The sequence below is a fragment of the Mus caroli genome, unplaced genomic scaffold (genome assembly GCF_978045245.1).
Source record: "Mus caroli unplaced genomic scaffold, Mus_caroli_1 scaffold_13, whole genome shotgun sequence".
Classification (NCBI taxonomy): domain Eukaryota; kingdom Metazoa; phylum Chordata; class Mammalia; order Rodentia; family Muridae; genus Mus; species Mus caroli.
In genome coordinates this window covers 2,088,450-2,101,777 of record NW_028227268.1, presented here as the reverse complement: position 1 = coordinate 2,101,777, position 13,328 = coordinate 2,088,450, and the positions used below count along the sequence as shown (strand labels likewise).

Here is a 13,328-nt window from a genome sequence, read left to right as displayed (position 1 = left end):
CAGGAAGACTTCTAGAAGCCCAGGAGCAGCTAGCCTGGTGGGCATAACAAGCAGAAGATGCTGCCTCAAACAAGGTGAAGGAAGGACGACCCAAGGTTGTCCTCTGACCTCTACATGTACATAGTGGCACTTGATGAAAACATACACACACACACACACACACACACACACACACACCTCACCTCACAGTTAGGGGTTGTGTGGTGCTTGTCAGGAGGCTCACTTCTGCCCTGCTGACCTCAGCTGTGGTGGCACACCTGGTCAGAGCTGGCACACACCACCATAAGTTCCAGATTCCTTGCTTGTCTTGTGACGGAGATAAAATAGCTGCCAGAGGCAATCTAAAGAGGGATTTCCCGTGGTGAGGCAGAGCAGCCTCATGGCAGCAGGAGCTGAAGAAGTGGAGCCTGCTCACACAATAGTGGATAGTAAGCCAAGATGGAGGACTAGACCCGGTGTAACCTTCAAAGGCAGTCACCAGCACCCTTCCTCCAACCTAGCGCCACTTTCTAAAGTTCCCACACCCTCCCCAAACTGCACAGCTAGGGAGTATTGTGGGGGACACTTCACATGCAAACCATAACTAGTCCTGACCGGCTTCTTTTCCAGGCTATGTGGCCCTTCTTGGCTTGATGACTGAGTTTCAAGAACAAGCATACAGAGGTCCCAGAAAGGAACTAGTCAGCGTCTGTAACCTGGACACATGGTGGTCCTAATAATTCACCTACTCCCTCCTGAGTCAGCTTTGTGTAGCTGGGCTCTGGAAAAACTTCTCTGGTGAGTGCAAGGTTGAGCTCCGTCAGCAGAGGGCGCTGGAACTGCAGGAAGCCCTGGAGGCAGAGGGGGGCTTCACTATGCCTCTCTTTCCGCCTGAGGGAGAGGGGGTCAGAATTTCACTCCCTAGCCCCAGACCTCCTTTTGGGGCCCAGCACCCTCTTTTCTCTAGTCCTGCAGTTCCCAGTGGACTCTTTTTACAGACCCTCAGCCTTTCTTGCAGAGTGTTGTTTCTGAGTCTTATGGCTGGCCAGCACCTCTCCCCCGGGTAGTCCTGCAGCTATCCTTCAGCCACACACTGAAGTGGGGGCACAGTGTTCTCCCAGGCACTCGGCAGCTTCCCAAGGTCTCTTTCTTGGCACTTGCTGCTTATGTGTTCCTTGAGTTCCTGCACGCACACACTTTGGTGGCTGCAGGTCTCTGGCCCTAGTGTCACAGTTTTCTGCACAGGTGACCAGGACAGCTTCTGGCTCTTTCTGGGACAGTGCAGGAGTGTCAGCACAGAAGCAGTTCTACGAGATACATCCGACCTTGGCGGTGGGCTTGATTATGCTACTGGGCTTCTTGCTGTGGGATGCTGATGGCATGTGGGCATTGCCTAAGGAAGCTGCTTCCAGTGGCTGGTGACGATAAAGGGCCACTTAACATGGGGTCCAAATAGCTGCAGCAGGGTGACCATAGCAGAGGACCCATCACTGCACTGGGGCATTCACAGCAGTCACCAGATCCTCAGCTGTAAGAAGGACAGTGCTCCTTGACCTCTCTGAGGGGTCACTCCTGTCTCACAGCTATAGGACCAACACCACTGCGGTCAGAGCCTTTGCTCTGATGCATACTAGGTGACTGCTGACTCAACTTGTACCTGGCCACAGAATTCCTTCCCGTAGGTTAGGATCCTGGTTTGGGGTATAACACAGTGGTAGAGCACTTGCCTAACACAGAGACCCTGGGTCCTGTCCCTAGCACCAGAGGACTTTGATGGAAAGACAGGAACCCTGAACTCTGGAGAGGACTGGACTTATGACATTGGACCTCCCAAATCACATGACCCCTCTCCAACCGGAGGGGCTTGGCCAAGAGAGTTGGAGACCCATGTTAGGGATCTTTTTATGACCCTGCATGTGGCAGGTTCTTAGGAGTCTTCGGACCTCCATGGCCACCTTTTGTTGACATGAAGCCTATAGTTAAATCCTAGGGGTCAGGCACATGTGACATGGCAGGAGATGGCTCGGAATGGGTATTGGGACAGTTCCTCTAAAGGACTAAAGCAAGATGGCTGTCATGGCACCGGCACGCAGAATCTCAGCAGTCAGAAGCCTGCAGGAAGAGGGTCAAGAGTTTAAGGCCTGCCTGAAATAAAAAGGAACAAACACAAAAGATTTCATGCTGTAAGAACACACAAGGTTTCTGTCCTCTCCCCCTTTCCTGTTCTGGTCCTCTACCAGTGTGTGCTGGGTCACCATTGCTGTGATGAAACACCATGACCAAAAGCAAGCTGGGAAGGAAAGGGTTTATTGTATTTGGTTTACACTTCTGCATGGTCTGTCATCAAAGGAAATCAGGACAGGGACTTAGACAGGAGGCAGGAGCTGATGCAGAGGTCATGGAGGGGTGCTGATTACTGGCTTCCTCCTCATGGCTTGCTCAGCCTTCTCTCTTATAGAGCTTAGGACCACCAGCCCAGGGATGGCTCCACCCACAATGGGCTGGGCCCTCCCAAGTCAGTCACTAAATAAGAAAAATAGTTTACAGCTAGATCTTTCTTTTTTTTTAATTTTTTTTTATTTTTATTATATATAAGTACACTGTAGCTGTCTTCAGACACTCCAGAAGAGGGAGTCAGATCTCATTACGGATGGTTGTGAGCCACCATGTGGTTGCTGGGATTTGAACTTTGGACCTTCGGAAGAGCAGTCATGTGCTCTTACCCACTGAGCCATCTCACCAGCCCTAGATCTTTCTTTCTTTTTTTTTTTTTCAAGACAGGGTTTCTCTGTATAGCCCTGGCTGTCCTGGAACTCACTCTGTAGACCAGGCTGGCCTTGAACTCAGAAATCCGCCTGCCTCTGCCTTCCGAGTGCTGGGATTAAAGGCATGCGCCACTACGCCCGGCTCTACAGCTGGATCTTATGGAGGCATTTTCTCAACTGAGATTCCCTCCTTTCAGGTGACTCTGGTTTATATCAAGTTGACGTAAAATTAGCCATAACAGCCAGGCGTGGTGGCACACGCCTTTAATCCCAGCACTCGGGAGGCAGAGGCAGGCGGATTTCTGAGTTCAAGGCCAGCCTGGTCTACAGAGTGAGTTCCAGGACAGCCAGGGCTATACAGTGAAACCCTGTCTCGAAAAACAAAAACAAAAACAAAAACAAAAAAAAATTAGCCATAACAGACAGACAGACAGACACACACACACACAGAGACAGAGAAAGACACAGAGAGAGACAGAGAGAAAGAGAGAGAATCTTTTTAAAATACAGAAAACTTACTGGGCATGATGGCTCACATCTTTAATCCCAGCACAAAGGGAAGCAGATCTCTGGGAGTTCAAGGCCAGCTTGGTCTACAGAGTGAGTTTTAGGACAGCCAGGGCTACAGAGAGAGGAAAATATCTTTAAAATAAGTAAGTAAGTAAATTTTAAAAACATATTTATTCTTAGCTTGTAGGCTGTATAAAAAGGAGAGGGGAGATCAAACCGGTTTGACTCACGGGCCATAGTTGCCAAATCCTGGCTTACAGACGGAAAGAATTCAGACATTTCCAGCTCTGTATTGGCAGAGAACTAGGAAGAATGTGTGGAAGCGCTTCCAGAGTGTTATGGTAGAAACAGAACCCTCCCTGGGCAATAAATACCCCTAGCTAAATGGCTGCAGCCAGCAAGGCACTGGGTACTGTGGGCCTTGCTTGACAGACTGGGCCTCAGTTAGTGACTCTGGGATGTCAGGGCATCCTAGCACGGAGTAGACAAGAGTGGACAGAGAAAGTGGGTGATTTCAAGGCCATCCTGGTCTGCATAGCAAGTCCCAGACCAGTCAGGGATACCCTGGACCTGCACAAGACCTCTGTCCCACACCCCAGAACATGCCCTTGGTTAGGGCATGAGAACCACACAGATGGGAAGCTTCAGCCTTCTAGTAAGTTCTGCCCCAGTACTGCCCTTTATAGTCATGTTGACCACAGGGACAGGGTACCATTACTGAGATTTCATGGGGCTAGTTGGCCCACAGAGCATTGGAGACTAAGATATGACAGCTAACCATCAAAGCCAGTGGCTGAACCCGATTAGGGCAGCTGACTGTACAGAGAGCCCTGGGATAAAGGGTTCCTGGCTAGTTAGAGGGCCCCTTGGAATCAAATCAAAACAAAAAAAACAACCTCTAGAAACTGCTTCTAAGTGACAGAAGGAGCTAGAACCCTAGGTCTGATAGCCAGAGCCTGCCCCAAGTCCTCACCATGGACTTTACTTTCAGCCTCTCGTGCTGTTCTTAAAACCAAGTCAAGACTGGGAGCCTCTTATGCCTGAGGAGTCACAAGAGCCACTGCTGGGACACCAGAAAGCCCCCTCCATGCCTTCTACTCTTGTTTACTGAAGGAGTTGGGGGTGGGGAAAGGGAAAATGCAGGCAGTTCAGGAATCAGAAGAAGCCGCCTGCAGAGGGATAGCCACTGGCTTTACTGGATTCATAATGTGTTGAGCCTGAGGCCAAAACTGAGCCCATCGTTCAGAAAGGTGTAAATGAACAAGAATGCTTAGTAATTGGCCCAGCTGCTTGTACTGCCTCCCTAAGGGATGATTACCAGGATGATTGCCGTGGGGAAGCAGGAGGACTCCCCTCCTAGCAAAGGCAACGAATTCAGGGCAGTGGCGCCAATTTTGGGGCTGTTAGGGTGTAGAGCCCTACTCATGAGTGTCTTGTCCCCGCCCCCTGACTCACCAAGGGCCTACAGAGGGCAGGTGGGATCAGAGAATCCCTGACTCATCGGTAGCCTAAGGACTGTCTACAGTGAGGAGACTAGGGGACGATGGTGACAGCGCCGAATGGCAGGTGAACGCTGGTGCACACTTCTCAGCAAGCACTTGTAGGTCAAAAACACTAGGTGTGTGTATGTTTTGCACCAGCGGGGAGGGGGGTGTCGGCTGGGCGGTTTTGAAAGTCGGGAAGTCTGATTTAGGCTCACTCCTGTGAGGTGCTCTGAATTAATCACAGTCCGATCTGATTAGCTGAAAGGCCGAAGGAGGGCGTTCGCATCGCCTAGTAAGTCCAGCGATGCGCTGCGCTAGGGACGAAGCTGCTTCGCGTTCTGCGGCGCATGGCTCCGCGCGGCCGCCGTAGGTCGGGCGGACTACGGTGGCCGCAGAGCGGCGGCGGCGACGGGCTCGGCTGGCCGGCGCGGGGCCACCATGGGCAACCTGTTCGGCCGCAAGAAGCAGAGCCGAGTCACCGAACAGGACAGGGCCATCCTGGTGAGGGACCTACGGCGGGCGGAGGGCCGGGCCCCGTGGGGGAAACTGAGGCGGGAAGCGGAGCGGGACGCGCTTCCGGTGCCATGGCGCGCCCAGCTGCAGACTCCTGGACCGGCCGCGGCTCGGCCCGGAAAGACCGGGATTGTGTCTCGGGGCTGAGCGCCGATCCGTGAGAGAAGGAAGGAAGCCTGTGGCCTTGGCCTTGGCATCCGAAGCCATAAGTTATTGAAAGTTCCTAGAAAAAGCCCTCAGATAAAGATCCCGTGGGCGTGGCTGTCACTAAAAGTCTCAGCGTGATTCTTACTGGGAAAGGGTGCTCGTCCACCATCTCTGCAGCCTCTGTGTGAGCTGGAAGCCCCCGAGACACTCGTGTCTCAGGACACCGCCCTCCATCTCTAAGTAGAACTGTCACAGAGGTGGGTCCTGCGGGCAGGACACACCTTGTCTGCTCCTCCGTGGAATTCGGAGGCTCAGGGCACCATTGTCAAGCACACATCTGAACAGTCCCAGAGCGCCAGGCACCAGGAAGGAAAGAGCCTAGCTCCAGCTGCTGCTGCTGCCACCGCCTGACCTGCTCAGATTGCTTGGTCTCCAGAGGCACAGTCTGGCCATCCTGCAGCTCCATTTGGTGCCCCTGTCTCCCCAGGCAAGATGCCTGATGCTTTGTAAACAGCTGGCAGAAATAACCACCCGAGAAGAGCATGGGTAGCCTAGCCCACGGTCTCCAAACCTAAAGGGTGGAAATAGTGAGCACTCTCTGTCATGCAGTTGATGCCCACCGTGGGGCAGACCCTGTAGAGGACACTGGGTGAAGGTGGGGGACCCAGAACCACACCCAGGCCCATGCTCAAACACACACACACACACAAACATGCTAGCAGAGCTCCCAGCTAGCCTGTTCTCCTAGGTAACCTAGAGTCTATGGTGAATGGTTTCTCACTAACTAAACCTTAAAGGTGCCCATGGTCTTCACTTCAAATGGTCTGCCTCAGGGTGTCATTCTGTGTGTGACATGTGCCCAGGGCCTGCACCTGTTCATCATGGCTCCGCCTGAAGGGTCGGCATTTGGACACAGAACAGAAATGGGCTGAGCAGAAGGACTGAGCGCACTTGGCTAGTGGCTGGGGAGGGGGAGGCAGAAGCTGGCAACTTCACATCCTTTGTTACATTTGAGCCTCCCAGGGCCTGGTGGCCACGGCAGTGACCCACAGAGCTCAGGCTGATCACAGCTTCATCCTCCTCTGACTGAATAGGATGAAAGTCTCCTCCTTGGCACAGTGGGCCTTGGCTTGGGGCAGGCCAGTTGCAACTGCATTGTAAGGCTGGGGATGTTTCTGAATGTTGCTCCATATCCTTTGGGTGGCAGAGGCCACTGCTGGACAGGGTTGCCTGGCCCTTCCTGACCATGCTGGGGCTCACCAGCCTGGTGAAAGCCTGGCAGAAGGACCTGCTGACCAGCCTGCACTCTTGCTCTCTCCCCAGCAACTGAAGCAGCAGAGGGACAAACTGAGGCAGTACCAGAAGAGGGTCACGCAGCAGCTGGAGAGGGAGCGGGCCCTGGCCAGGCAGCTGCTGCGGGATGGCAGGAAAGAGTAAGGGGCACTCCCTTCCCCGGGCTAGCATGGTGTGTGTGTGGGGGGTGCTTCCCTGGGGCTGAGCCAGGGCCAACTCTGACACGGTGGCTTTCCCCTGCAGACGAGCCAAGCTGCTGCTCAAGAAGAAGAGGTACCGGGAGCAACTGCTCGATAGGACAGAAAACCAGATCAGCAGCCTGGAAGCCATGGTAGGCAGTGGCCAGGAGCCTTTGCTGGGAACCCGAGTGCTTGGGGGATGGGCCTCCCCAGGGTGGGAGGTGGGGAACAGGTCAGGCTGGTGACTCCCAGAGCTGGGGTAAGAGCTTCCTGGTTTGTCCCTGCTGGCTGGAGCCACTGAAAGGCAGTCAGCACCCTTGGAATGTCCTCCAGGACATTCTCAGTAAATCTCAGCCACCACAGCAGAGACCAGGAAGGGTAGGACTTTCCTTCCAATGACAGAAGCCCGTCACTCGGCTGGTCCAGAGCCAAGCAGGGCTTCTGACCCCTGGCTGCTGCTTTCAGGTTCAGAGCATCGAGTTCACGCAGATTGAGATGAAGGTGATGGAGGGGCTACAGGTGGGGAACGAATGTCTGAATAAGATGCACCAGGTAGGTCCTCGTGGGGCCTGGTGGGCGGGTGGGTGCAGCTGCAGGGCCCAGGGAATGGGAGCGAGTTTGCGCCAGATCAGGGCCGAGTCTAGCTGGATCGGGGATGTTCTTGTACCTGGCAGGGACCAGTGGGATGGGAGGGAGGTGTGGCACAGCGTGACCTTTGAGCAGGGTTCACTGCTGCCGAGTGCCAGGGAGTGCCTGCCTGCCCACAGAGCTCAGGAAGCAGCACTGGGTGGTGAGTGGGCTGGCCTTTAGCTGCCTTCTGGGTATCTGAGTAGGGTCTGGGGTGCATCGCATCAGGCCGGCATCTGTATTGTACTGACTATAGACAGAGGAAGTCTAGACACCACCCAGGAAGGATTTCCAGTTTTGACCTGTTTTACTCTTAATTGTCGGGGCCTGGGAAGGTCTGGGCAGTGGAAGACTGGTCTGGCTCAACGCCAAGGGCAGGCCCACTTTCCTGGCTTTGCTGAAGGAGAGACAGGATGAGGGTGTGGCCTTGCTGTGGGCTGTCCTCTCCCTTGCTGAGCAGCTCTGAACCTTCATCAGGTGATGTCCATAGAGGAGGTGGAGAGGATCCTGGACGAGACCCAGGAGGCAGTGGAGTACCAGCGGGTATGTGTTGCTGGGCACAGGCTCACCCATTGCCAAGTTGGCATTTATGTGGCGAGCTACTGCTTCCCGGGGGAACCCAGAGGCCCAGTTGGAAATACCCTTCACAGTCCATTCATGTTCCCGGGGGCACCCAGAACACCCCCCAGACACACCCCTTGATACCTCTCCTTCCACAGCAAATTGATGAGCTGCTGGCTGGAAACTTCACCCAGGAGGACGAGGACGCCATCCTGGAAGAGCTGAATGCAATCACTCAGGTACAGTCCCCAGGGCTGTCTTGTCCCCTGGGGGATGGGACCTTACGGGCCTCTGCTTGGTGGTGTGTCCCACTGTTGTGTCTGAGCCCAGAGTCCTGGTTTCCCGATCCCCTTCCTACGGTGGGTGATTCCGTTTGTACAGAAGCCAAGCAGCTTCCACATTCCGTGCGGCGCTGAGGAATCTGTGCAGGAGTGGTTTGGAGGTTGACCCGGCAGTTTGCTGCCGGCCAGCACTCGTGACCCACGTGTGGACCGAGAGGAAATGCTGAGCCCGGCCTGCCGAGTCAGCATGCGTTTTCTTCCCCCGGTGACTCAGTGGAGTCTGTTCACCTCCACACTCCAGGCCCTCAGGGTCCTGCTGCTGCGGCAGCTGTGTCTGCCCGGTATCCAGGCTGCGAGCTCTGTAGCTACCATACGGGCGTGGCCTCTGCTTCCCAAGGTTCCTCTGTGTCCCCAGAGCAACCTGCTGTCTGCAGCCCAGGAAGACTGTCTGGGAAGTTGCTCACTGGGGCCTGTGACTGCCCACCTGTTAGAGCCAGGAGCCCTATGAAGTGCTGGGAGGACAGGCCGCCTGCGGGCGCTCACAGGGCTACTTTCCACCGCAGCCCTCTGGGATTGCTCCCCTCAGTGCTCCTCAGCAGAAGCCTCCTCACCCGGGACTCAGCAGAGCCTGGGCACCTGCTTTCCCTGTGGGCCTCTGCAGGTCCTGCCTTGTGAGCTGACATTCCTGAGAATAGCTCCAGGTCGCCGACTCTGAGGACTCTTGGTGTAGCTCAGCCCCTGGAGTAGCCTGTCACCTCTAGTGGTCATCTGTAAGGACGCTGTTGCTCGGGGGAGTGCAGGGCCAGTCATCTGAGCAGGAGTCTGGCGGCTGCTTTGTCCCTCTGAGAGCAGCTAGCGAGCAGATCCAGCCCTTGAGAGCCAGGGCAGCCTGTGACAGCACACACCAGCTCACGCCTCACCTGTGCTTCTTGCAGGAACAAATGGAGTTACCAGAGGTTCCGTCAGAGCCGCTCCCTGACAGAAACCCAGGTATCGGTATCTTCGTGTTCTGTGTGTGACCGTGTTGGTCTAAGGAACATACCCAAGTCTCAATATGCTGCTCATCATACCATGCCCACTGGCATCTCCCACAGTGCAGTGGGAAAGTGTGCTTGAGCCTGTGCCTGGGTCAGCAGAGAGCAAGTGTCCAGCCTCTGGTTGGACCTGGCTTTCTAAGGGTCCTCTCAAGGGCCAGACCAGCACACAGAGTCACAATGACACATCAGCCATGGGAGAAGGCTTATCCGCCATTTAGGCCCTGAAGGGCTTAGATCCCCTGGAATTCACAGCCTTGGAGAGCGCTGCCCCTACACCATCACAGTCACGGCTCAGAAGCCTCCACACACCCTAGTCAGTGGATTAAGTGGACACTCAAACTCAGGGTAGCTCCACAGTTCCCTCTGTTCCTTGGTGGCTTCTGGGAGCACCAGGCTGTGCCCCTCACTTCCTGCTTCTATATAACTCACATTCCCTGCTATGCATGCCCTACCCCAGGCCCAGGCCCTGGCCTCATCCTCTGAAAGCTCTGTCTGTGCTCACCATGACCCATTGTTTTTTCTGCAGAAGCCCCTGCCAAGGCCAGATCCAGGCAGGCAGAGCTGGTGGCGGCTTCATAACCTGGCCTCTCCAGGGACTCATAGGGATTCTCTGAGGACTGGCCCACAGAGCCTTTGGCTGCGAGTCAACCCTGAGGGCTCCCGGGAGGCCTGGAGGGCTGGACTGGCCAGTGCAGGTGCTGATGGCTGGAGCAGCAGCTTACACGGGAGCTGACATCAGGGCGCCTTGAAGTTTAGTCTGGATGCACCTTTGTCTCTTTCTCCTTCTGGACTAAGTGGATCCCCGGCCAGCCAGGCCCAGCTTCAGGCAGCTGTGGACCCCATGCTGGCCGCAGCCCACTACTCCTGGTGCTGTTCTCATACTGCCCCAGCCCGTGTGAGCTGCGCTCAGACCTCGGGGTCCCTGTGCTCCCCTCTCGTGTCTCTGCTCTCACATGAGCTGGTGGGGGCTTCAGCTGAGCAGTTCTCGCCTTGCCTGGCATCCTGACACCCCTCAGTTACCCTGCAGGCTAGTGGCAGAAACCCTAGCGTTCTCCAAATCTGTTGGAGCATCTTTGCACCTCAGATCACCTTGAGCCTCTTCTGTTGGGGGAGGTGGGCCAGGGGCCATCCTACAGAATGGACAAATCTAGGAACCTGGCTTGGGGTCTGTTCGCAGAAGAAAAACATGTTGAAGGTGGTAACAAGACCCTGTTTTAATGGGCATGTACCCCATGGAGTCCTGGACACACTAAGCCACCAACGCCCAGGAGGCATGGAACTCTGAACTGACCTCCAGAGCCCTACGCTTGTCTCATCATGGACAATCTCTGGTCCTCGGGTCTTTGAGGAACAAAGGGTCTTATGAACCCTTAGGGCCTACCAGGAAAGGAGGGCATTTCTTCCTTAACCCAAAACAGGTCAACCTCAGTATTAAAGTTGACCCCTGCATGGTCTTTGGCCTCTTGGACTTGAGTTTAGTGTCTTGGTTCCCTGTTAGGAGCAGTTACACAGGTGGATTGGAGTGTGGCTTGTGATCTGACACAAACATCCCTAACCACCATGCTAGGCAGAGCCAGGGCCTGGGAGCCACGTGCTTGGCAGAAAGGGAAGCTTTGGGCACCCACCTCAGGTTGGGGAAAGTCTGGGACCTCCAGAGTTCCGACTGTCTTTAAAGGTAGAAGAGGGCATGGCTCTGGCCACTCCAAATGTGCACAATGCATATTCAACACACATGGGCCTGGTAGTCAGGGCTGCCAGATCCCAGGCCTAAAGCCATTTCAAACAAGAGACTGACTGGTTCAGGGTTGCAGTGCACATGGGAAACATCATATCTGGTAGACTGCAGGCAAATCCCCTTCATGGAGCAGCCTCCATCCACAGCCAGGCTTGGCACTGCTAGGTTGAATTCAGGCAACCTCAGGAGGCAGTGCAGCCAAGACCCACAGAATAAGTGTGGATGTGGCTTCTGCAGTGCCTGTGTCCACCAGGAGGGGCGCTACCCACTTCTGCTGCTGGGGTGCTTGTCTGTCATGAAGACTGTGTTACCAACAAAGCCTGCTCCAAGCCCATGGCCATGTCCTGCAGTAGTAAATCCAGACCCTGGATACACCCACACCCCGGAGCCCCTTGCTACCGAGTGTGACAGTGCTGCAGGAATTTCATCACAGGCCCAGGAAGCCCAGATTCCATTCTGCTCTCCACAGCATCTCACCTGAGCCAGGTGGAGACTGGCAGTTCACCGCGGAGCTGCCCTCATCCTGAGACAGCCAAGAGTAATTGATTACTCCTTTCAGGGGCTAGGTCTTGCTATGTAGCCTATGCTGCCCTATACTGTCTGCTGGCCCCTCAGCTCTCTGAACGCTAGGATGACAGATGTTCCACTGTACCTGGCTTGGGGGTGGTAGCCCTTCAGTTCTACCCCTGACTGTGATCTCTGGCCGCCTTCGGGCCTCCTGTTTCACCATGCTCCCATCAGCCAGTGTGGTTGGTACAGGACCTACGACAATTACAAGCTAAGTACAAAGCCCGTGGCAGAGCTGGGGGGCCCTGCCAGAGACAGCCTCTGGAGGTGAGCAGTGGTATGAACGGGGCCACGTAGTCAGGTTGGGACCTGTAGGTCAAGCACTAGCATGGGGCTCCCTGAGAAGACAGCTCAGGCTGTGGCCTAGAGGTCCACACAGGGCAGAAAAGACCAGATCTTAAGAGGACCTTGTGGAAGCTGCTAGGATAAAGGCACCTGTAGTAGGAAGAGGGTTCACAGAGGATGTGTGTCTGTCTGTCTGTGTGTGTACACATGCACGTGTTTGGCTCCCAGCTGGCTCTTGTGCAGAGCACTGGCTCAGTGAAGGTAGATTTGGATCTAAACTCAGAGCATCGGCTGCTGAGGCCTTGGTACCTTGCCTGAGCTCTCGCATATGAGTTCTTCATGGCAGGATCCTCAGATGTTCCCAGTCCTTACAGTAAATCCTGTACCCTGGTCACCAAATGCAAGTTCCGTGCATCCAGGTCCAGTATGGTGACTCATACTTGTAATCCCAATACCAGGGAGGTGGAGACAGGAGAGACACAATTTCCAGGCCAGCTTGGGTTGGGTTGTGAGACCGTCTCGAGAGCACTCATGGGGAGAGCGCTTTCCTAGTAAACCCTGACTTTCCGGACCACTGAGGGCTATTATCTTATTCTCATTACGTTTGTGTGTGGTGCCTGGAACATATATGGAGGCCAAGGGTTGTTCAGGATTGGTTCTCTCTACCATGTGGGTCCTGGGATTGAATTCAGGTCTTCACTGACTGCTATGAGCTCAACTTCAATGTCAAAGACTGTCTTTTTGCCTTTTTTTTTTTTTTTTCTTGAGACAGGGTTTCTCTGTGTATCCCTGGCTGTCCTGGAACTCACTCTGTAGACCAGACTGGCCTCGAACTCAGAAATCCGCCTGCCTCTGCCTCCCAAGTGCTGGGATTAAAGGCCTGCACCACCACTGCCCAGCTCAAAGCCTGTCTTAATTTGTACTGCTGTGACAGGTGACTAAGCCTGCATAGCTCATAATGAACATTTTCCTCAGTGTTTGTTTCTCATGGTTCTGGAGTTTGGACATCACAAGTGCCAGCCTCCTGCTATGGCCTTCTAGCCACTGCACCACCTGGCTGGACACCTACCCCTCGTGATGGCCTAGTCTCCTTTGCCCTATGTCCCCCCCTACACCCCTACCCCCAGCTTTCAGCTTTTCATTCTTTCTGCCCAGCCTTCCTGGACCTCTCTAAGCCGTGTGTGTGTGTGTGTGTGTTGGGGATGTGTTGGAGATGAGCTCTCAACAGTCGCTCCAGCTCTCTGACCAGTTGCTGTCCCCACTGCAGAGAGAAGCTTCTCTGGTCAGGGTTAGAGGGTCAGTTTTGAGGGCTACACCCCAGGGCTCAGCTGGTCATCACTTGGCTGGTGTTTGCTTTAGCTGCTG

At 54.7% G+C, this 13,328-nt stretch overlaps 1 protein-coding gene across 1 annotated transcript; it reads left to right on the top strand.

Moving 5' to 3' along the window:
• The first annotated feature begins 5,103 nt into the window (after window positions 1-5,103).
• Chmp6 (charged multivesicular body protein 6) lies at window positions 5,104-10,842 on the top strand. Its single transcript, XM_021176855.2, has 8 exons — window positions 5,104-5,239; window positions 6,722-6,831; window positions 6,935-7,022; window positions 7,336-7,422; window positions 7,975-8,040; window positions 8,217-8,297; window positions 9,275-9,329; window positions 9,903-10,842. The coding sequence occupies exons 1-8, from the start codon at window positions 5,177-5,179 to the stop codon at window positions 9,953-9,955; spliced, it is 603 nt and encodes a 200-aa protein (XP_021032514.1). The 5' UTR covers window positions 5,104-5,176; the 3' UTR covers window positions 9,956-10,842.
• The last annotated feature ends 2,486 nt before the right edge of the window (window positions 10,843-13,328 follow it).

Coding starts and splice junctions, on each gene's coding strand:
- Chmp6 (XM_021176855.2), top strand. CDS start 5,177: ATGGGCAACCTGTTCGGCCGCAAGAAGCAGAGCCGAGTCACCGAACAG. Junction 6,832..6,934: donor CTGCGGGATGGCAGGAAAGA/GTAAGGGGCACT, acceptor TTTCCCCTGCAG/ACGAGCCAAGCTGCTGCTCA. Junction 7,423..7,974: donor GTCTGAATAAGATGCACCAG/GTAGGTCCTCGT, acceptor AACCTTCATCAG/GTGATGTCCATAGAGGAGGT.